General features: G+C 32.3%; 1 protein-coding gene across 1 annotated transcript; it reads right to left on the reverse strand.

Moving 5' to 3' along the window:
* Positions 1 to 3,033: 3,033 nt before the first annotated feature.
* On the reverse strand, positions 3,034 to 8,320 carry LOC143193309 (uncharacterized). Its single transcript, XM_076399458.1, has 5 exons — positions 8,070 to 8,320; positions 7,825 to 7,988; positions 4,414 to 4,653; positions 4,188 to 4,358; positions 3,034 to 3,281 (listed from the first exon to the last, which is right to left on the reverse strand). The coding sequence occupies exons 1-5, from the start codon at positions 8,151 to 8,153 to the stop codon at positions 3,071 to 3,073; spliced, it is 870 nt and encodes a 289-aa protein (XP_076255573.1). The 5' UTR covers positions 8,154 to 8,320; the 3' UTR covers positions 3,034 to 3,070.

Here is an 8,320-nt window from a genome sequence, read left to right on the forward strand (position 1 = left end):
ATCGGCAATCGAGTGGAAGGTGTATTGTCATGATCTACCTTATATTCGTTCATTCTTTCTTTGCACACATGTTGAAATTTGTCATATAACTAAACGAGCTTTTTTTTCAGCGAATGTATTATTAAATTAAGTTATCTAGAGCATAAAATGAGTCCATGGTATGGTATATATTTCGTTAATTTTTGTTAAATTGTTAAGCTTTATTTTAGCCGATTTAGATTGCGATAACACTAGGTCGTTGTTCAGTAAATTTTACGATCATTTTTTATTAAAGAAATTTCCTATTATGTCGAACTCCGACAGTGATTGTTTATTGTGTGTTTATTACGTTCTTCAAAATTCCTTTTTGCTTCGAATAACAATTTAAAATTAAATACATGTACAAAGATTTTTTCTTTCTACTGCCGTTCAAATTGAGAGTTTATAGTTTTGACATTTGCAACGCCATCTACGTTGTTTCCGCCACCTTTTTGCTACTGATACCAAATTTACCATCATTACGCTTTTGACACCATTCCCAAGAACTTGTTTTATTGACTTGTTAGCGATAATCGATATGTCCCATCCGCAGATATATTCAAATTAAAGAAATAAAATAAGCAATTCTCACAAATGACGTTTTGGTTAAAGTACGAATTGAGGTTATGTTGGTGACAGATATCCAGTTTTATGACATAACGTTGTAAATTAAAATAAATAACTGGTGTTTTTTTTGAGTAGTATATATATATATATAGTAGTATATATATATATATATATATATATATATATATATATATATATATATATATATATATATATATTAATACCACGTTTGCCGATTCATAACCTATAATTATTCCTTTAATTAATTATTATCAATGTTTTAAAGGCTTTTGCAGAGACGTTTGACAATGTGGTGACGTGAGTTCGCTGTTATTTTGAACAGAATATGAAATATATAGTTGTACTTCAATTACTTATTTTAATTAGAAGTAATTTAAATACAAACCCTAGCCAGGAGTCTCATATCTCGTACATTTATTTTTTATTTAACCTTTTTTCCTTCTCCCGTGTTGCTTTTTTTTCCTTTTTTGTGTCATTCTTATTAAATTAGGAAAATGTTAAAAATCCCAGTTTTTACTACCGGCCTTGTGTTTGGCACTGTTATTTTTAACACCTTATTTACACTCTATATAAAATCTATTTTCGGCGGTGTCAGGTTCGATACGATCGAAAATTTAAACGTAATCAATCAAAAAATTATTATACGGATGCCGCGTATAAAACTCGAATTACAATCGACAAATCAACCGCTCCGGAGTCACAATGGATCGTTGGGCATGATCCCGATAGTGGGCACGTGTTGTAGAGTGGCAGGCCACGTGTCGGAACGTAGCCTACCGGCTGCCAAATTCTTGTCTAATCCCATTACTTGGCGGCGGCCTATATCCTGATTGTACTTGATTTATGTTTCCTTTTGTTCGTTCTCGATGTTTTATTGGGCGTAAGGTGGCGGAGCGGTGCGTCCCACTCCATGCGACTTCTCATGTCAAGCAGATACTTATCGTTTGATGAGTGAAACAAACAAAATTAAGGAGTCAGATTACGGTTCGTCCATCAAACAACATATTCTCCGTTTATAGTATCTTGTTTTATTCTGTTTTAAACTAAAGAGTGTTTTTTTACACATTAGTCTAGTTCTGGAGAATCCCCGCATGCGCACAGGCATTTGCAACGTTGTCAGTTGTTGAAAATTATACGTGTATTTGAAGAATATAATATAAATAGAATAGATTATCTTGAATTGACAAGTTGACCTAATATCATAGAACCTAATATTTCTGTTGAGGCCTGTATAATGTAAAAAATGTAATAAGAATATCGTTTTATAAAAATTTTTCATTTTAAAATAATTTTGAAAAGAAAAAAATCCAATATTTATTTTAATTTTGCAAATTGGATTCAATTATTCAGTAAATACATTGTATTTTGACAAAAATGAGTCTGTGAATATAAATGTTCAGAGATATGGTACTCGATCTGCTTTGTGAGTCAGAAAATTGAACAAGAAATATTCAAATTTGATTCGATTGATTATAACAAAGAAATGTAACATGGTATTAAAAGAATATAACATTATATCAAAGGAAGTATCTTTGGTTTGTTTTTGCAATGTTTATATATTGATAAATAAATTATATTTGTTATGGCATTTCCTATAAGATTTTTATTTTTTGTTTATTGTTTATTTCCTATAATAAACTTGAATTTGAATTTGAAGTGAATTCAAGAAAATATACTGCATTTACATTATATTTCTTGAAATGTACATATTATTTACAAGAACTGGCAACATGGTCAACTAAAATTTTAGCGCCGATGTCTGGTGTTTATGAATATATTGTTTTATTTATAACTGGTTTCCAATTTGGTATTGACTGGACTACAGGGAAATAATTAATATGTAATATATTAATTATAGAGCTACAATAGCTTATAGGTTAGAGTTGTAAACTCTTATCACTATGGCTTTCAATAATTTTGCATACGTATGACCATTGGATGACTTTGACAGGATCATTCGTTTACGTGTTCGAACAAATGAGACAGCATTATGTCTCTCTTTAACTAGAATAAAATGAGAAGGAAAATATTGTCTGATTCTAAAACGAATTTACAAATTGCGACAGGAAATAGATTAAACATCTTGATGACGTATGTAATTTCTATGGTGATATTTTAACTCACTATTTTGTTGTACTGGGATATGATTGTGAAAGTTTGATGAAATTCAGAGAAAATAACAAAACATTAGTTTTTTATTGGTAATGAAAGAGCCAATGAAAACGTAATAATAGCAAGACTGAGACGGCAGATTTAACTTATGAATACGACTGATACGGCGCTTCCATATACGTCGTCTTTTATAAAAGCTACGAATTAATTCCAACACCCAATAATTAACATAAAATTATTAACAATTTCGTATACTTTATCACAATGTACTTTTGTTGGCCTAAAGACATTTAAGAAAAGACAATTTGACAATCTTTTAAATCATATATTTACGAAATATATGCTTCTTTTATCATAACCTATAAGAGTACACTTTTCCACTTCTTGTTTTACGAGTAATTTTTTGCGGTTTCACGGATTTCCCTAATTTATCTAAATTTCCTTTAGACACCCTTGGTGTTTGCTTTGGAACCCAATATTGGTCGCTTTTCACGGTTTTCGGATTATAGTTCGAGACCTCGTCCTTGAGAATTGTTTCTTTTTTTCGTTTTTTCGATGACAACCTAAAATTTGGTACAAACTTTATTAGTGTTTATAGATGTTCGTAATTTTTAATGCTCCGTAATAATATGCGGCGCCTTAGTGGTTCCAAGACCAGACATATAAATATAGCTCGTCCAATAAAATATAGTCTATTCAAAGTTATTTTGTATATACGTCATCTAAATTTGTGGCGTCAAAACGTCACAATGTTACCGCATCAACTCTGAGTTTTAGTTCAGGTTGGCTTTAATATACAACGAAATTCTAATCTAAATAAAATAATTGAACAAAACTGTTATCAAACATAATTTATTTTAATATTATGGTACATCCAAAAACTACAGTTAATTATACAGCCACAATAGTTTATAGGTTAGAGTTATAACCTCTTATTACTATTGCTTTCAAAAATTTTGCATACATCTGACAACCGGACGACTTTGACAGGCTCATTAACGCGTTCGAACATCAGACAGCACTGTGTCTCTTTTTAACTAGAATAAAATGGGAAAATTTTTCTTTGATTTTTTCCTGATTGTGAAACGAATTTACAAATTTCGGCAAGTATTACATTAAACGTCTTGAAGACGTATGTACAAAAAATCTTATAGATATAGAATAGATTAGAGCTAATGCACGTCATAGGCGACGTCGAGTATATTGCCAATCATAGTTTGTAACTGAAAAATTCCTTTTAAACTCCAAGTGGTTGTTTCCTTCTCGTTTAATATTAGTTAAAAAGAGATAGAATGCTGTGTGATGCGTCGGAACATGTAGCAGTACCAGCTTATAAAACTCGATCTGGGTTGGGACCATGTTGCCAAGTGTTTGCAAAATTATTTAAAACATTGGTAATAATAATTAGAGATTACAAACTTATGCGAAACTAATTTATTGGACGGGCTCTATATATAGATATAGTATACCTTTTTCTCCAGCTTTTCTGATTATTGTCCAAACAATTCTTCACAAAATTCCTTGTAACTGGCCTGTTGATTATAGCATCCCAGTTATTTCTCTCCGAATATAGATGATTCTTTTTGTTATTATCTGTATTTGGTTGATAGTGTTCTTCACTCACATCGTAAGAATTATTGCTGAGAATTATTGAATGTGTTCAACGTAAACCTGCAAATATCTTCTAAATATTACCTGTATAAACTTTCTATTTCGATATGGTCATGTCGTGGTTTGATGCATTGTCGGATTTCATTGTCTTTTTTCGGTGTATAGGCCAGGGAGCAGGAGGGTTCGTTGAAAGTTCCCGTTTCATCTCGAATATTTCCGATGGAGTCTCTCGGATTATTAGCTAGTTGATGCATGGCTTCGGTACATTTTCGACGGCACGCGTCAATGTTACGTAAAAACCAAGATTTGTTCTTGATGCGACGTCTAAAATAATGACATATTATTATATAACATATACAAGAACTGCAAATTAACACTAATGCTCTTGACACATAAGAAAAGTAAAAAAGTAAAAATCAAGACCCGAAGTTTACAAATGAGATTCTGTCGAAATGTTGTTGTAAAGAGACTGCAGGTTCTTTTAGCCAGAGGCATCGAATATTTCAGTAAATTGTGTAAAAAAGTTGTATGTATTTTTCAGTACAATCTAACATTTCCTTCAACTTTAATGCGCTTTTTGCCATCTTTAGTTCACAAATAAAGATAAATAAGATCTTCCTTTCATGAAGTATACATAAGGCCCGAAAGCTTAAAATAACAATTGAATTATCTGGGACCCATTCAATTCGTCTGTCTATTCTTAGTATCTATTTTGAAACCCAAATCGTTAAATTCGATGGTTTTACATTTTTCCACATCAACAAACAGTTTTTCTTTTAGTATTATTTAGTTATTTATTTTATATAGACCTTAACCATGGGACGTTCAAACTTACAGTATCTTTACTATCGTTTTTTTTGCTTGATTTGAAGAAATCTTCTATCGAAGCATTTCAAACACTTTTAGAAACGTATGATCATGGTGTTGGTATTGTCATATTGCCAGAAAGGTACAAGAGAGTCCCAGAGAACATCCCCATAATTGAATTCCATATGTCCATATTGTTTTCAGTATTTGCTTATATAACAGCAATTTAGTATGTACTGATAATTGTGATTTTCTTCCAATTAGCCAGTACATTTTCCTATATTACAATTCAATTCCAGTTCTTTTCTTTTCTTCTTTATATGTTCCTTTCAGCGAAGTTTTGCATCAAGATTCATTCCGAGATATTTAGCGTTGTTGATATATGGAATGACAGTATCATTTAATGTTATTGGTGCTTTTACGATCTGATTGTAGGTGAACTGCGCATGCACAGATTTACTTTCGGTAATTTTCATTTTCCAAGCTTGTGTCCAATTATTTTTATTGTCACTTGCCTGTTGTTATTTTCGTGAGGCCTCTTCACTATTGCCTCCGACAGCTATAATCGCAGTATCATCAGCAAATGTAGCCATCGTAATTTTCTCCATTTGCGGTATATCACAAGTGTAGAGTAGATAAAGGATTGGCCTCAGTACACTTCCTTGTGGTACACTTGATTTAGCTTCTTCTATTGTGGAGTAAGCTTCTTCTTGTTTAACTCTAAACAGTCTGGTAACATTTTCTGTAGTTCATGAACAATGCCTTTATACCAAACTTTATCGAAGGCGTGCTACATCTGAGATTATAGCTGAGCATACTTTTTTACTTTTGTAGACTTTGTCATTAACATCTGTTATTTTTTTGACCTGATTAATTGTTGAATGCTTAGTGTGTTGGTATTTTTTTCTCTTTATGATTCGGTTTTATTCAGGAGTTTTTCAAAAACCTTAGATATTACTTGCTGCAGTGATATAGTTCTATAGCGACCTTGAGCATATCGAATTTTACATCGTGGAATAACGGTCTACAAAATACCCAGAAATATAATCCCAGATGTTGAACACGGGCGGGGTGCCAACTGGAACCCGACAACGAATAGCTGGCGGCAACCCCGGGACGTTTATCTGGGATATTATTGAGGGGTATTTCGGTCATTCAGTGCTCAACCCTCGTTTGGTTTAGACGTGCCACCATCGACTGCCCAAGCCTCGTCTTGTAACTCCGCTGCCATCCTTTTTTATCTTTGTATTTTTCACATTTTTTTATATTGCCAATAAATAACGGTCACATTATGTAAACACCACTGTTTCATTTCGTTTTACCTCCATTCACCGAGCCACATCATTTACCCTAAAGTTCTATAGGCTTTTATTTCGTTTGGTGACTTTCCAGGTTTTGGTTTAACAGAATTGTTAGATATATTGAAATAAATCATATTTGGTAATTGGTTTTGTTTGCACTAATTTTTTAATGGTTCTGCTTCTGCTACTTTTGCTATACAGTTTTTGCTTGTAATTTACTAAAGTGGTAGGAAATATTATTAATTTAGCATTTTTCTTCAGTAGTATTATACTTTGAAATGAAATCCTATTATTATTTTACTTTTTATGTTTGTGTAAGTCCAAATCGGTTATAGTAACATATACCTGAAAAAGAAAGTTTGAGGAATTCTAAAATATGATTACCAAAGGCGGTAATGCTAACATTAACTTTAACTACTTTTGTCATGGGTTAATATAGGTCCACAATTTAGATTTAAAGGAATCTTAAAGATTTGAAGCTTTATTGTGAGAAACCGGTACAATGTATTTTATTCAAATTACTGTCCATCGATAGCCGGTACCTTTTCCTAACTTTCAGGGAACCTACGGATTCCATTTCGAAAGAACGATACTAATCAGAGGGATCAAAGTCTGGAGAATATGGCGAGTGGAATAGAAATTTCAAAGTTAATGTTTCCAAGTATGTTTTTATCGTTTTTGCAACATGTGGTCAAACGATATCATGCTGAAGAATAACATTGTTAGACATTTGCTTGTATTTCGGCCATTTTCGTGCAGTGCTCGGTTCAAACGTATCAATTGTAGTCCATAGTAATCTCCATAGATGGTTTTATAGAGCAATACTTTCAAATCCTCATTTTTTCGGATGTCTTTGTTTTCAGTGTCAAAATCATCACTTTTAAAACGTCCAAACCAGTATTCACATGTTGAAATCCATGGAGCAGGGTTGCCATAAAGTTCGCACCGCATCCAATGACCTTCACTCATCTTTTCGTTCTAATTTAAGCGAAGAAGTAAAACTACAAATTCAGACATTTTCAACGCACCGAAAAACATTTTTTGTTCACACTTCGACGAAATGACACACACCGAAAAGTGACGCCTCCATATGAAGTTGGTTATAAATGTATTCGATGCAATTAAATACATAGCTGTTGTAAATCCTTTAAAATTAATTTATAAGCCGATTTAGAATCTAAAATCGATATGCAATTGCAGAATTTGCTGAGATTACTCATCAGACACGAAAGAATAACTGTGTAACAAAATCCATTCGAACAAAAGCAACTATACACTTAATATACTGCAAAATAAGTCGATAATACCTTTGCAAATTCAATGTGTTATTATATTAAACATAGTATACTTATCATATGCATTACTTTTATTGTTATTTATTACTTACTGGATGGTGTGCCTAGAATTCTTGATAATCGACGAAACTCTCTTTCCTAAACCAATGTTGACCAAGGTACCTCTCCTGAGTTGTTGATAGAGACAGAATAATACACCAGAAAATAGAGCTAACGTAGGAGTGGACGTTAGACTTCTGGCAGGAATAGGTACGGGCTAAAAAATCGATTGTTCAACATATGTATCAACTTGGCGCAAGAAAATAATATGAAATTCATTAAAACCCGTTGTAATTACCAGGTTTCCAGTATAATTATCTATGAATCTCCTCAATACAACCGAACATAGAGCCAACGGGATATTTCCAGTTACCGGTATCATGTTGATAATTTTGAGAATAATAAAACGGTTTTATCAGAAATTTTGACGTATTTTTCATTATTATGTAAAACAAAACCGAACTGACAAGGAGTTTTTACGTCAAAGTCATACCTGCGTTGTCAGTTAAACGGGTACAATGTAACAAATACATGAAAATATGAATAATG

This window comes from Rhynchophorus ferrugineus, unplaced genomic scaffold, assembly GCF_030347505.1.
Source record: "Rhynchophorus ferrugineus isolate W39M unplaced genomic scaffold, kcgeb_rfMv2 rfM3, whole genome shotgun sequence".
Lineage (NCBI taxonomy): Eukaryota > Metazoa > Arthropoda > Insecta > Coleoptera > Curculionidae > Rhynchophorus > Rhynchophorus ferrugineus.

Coding starts and splice junctions, on each gene's coding strand:
- LOC143193309 (XM_076399458.1), bottom strand. CDS start 8,153: ATGATACCGGTAACTGGAAATATCCCGTTGGCTCTATGTTCGGTTGTA. Junction 4,359..4,413: donor GAAATAGAAAGTTTATACAG/GTAATATTTAGA, acceptor AATAATTCTCAG/CAATAATTCTTACGATGTGA. Junction 3,282..4,187: donor CAGAAAAGCTGGAGAAAAAG/GTATACTATATC, acceptor ACCAAATTTTAG/GTTGTCATCGAAAAAACGAA.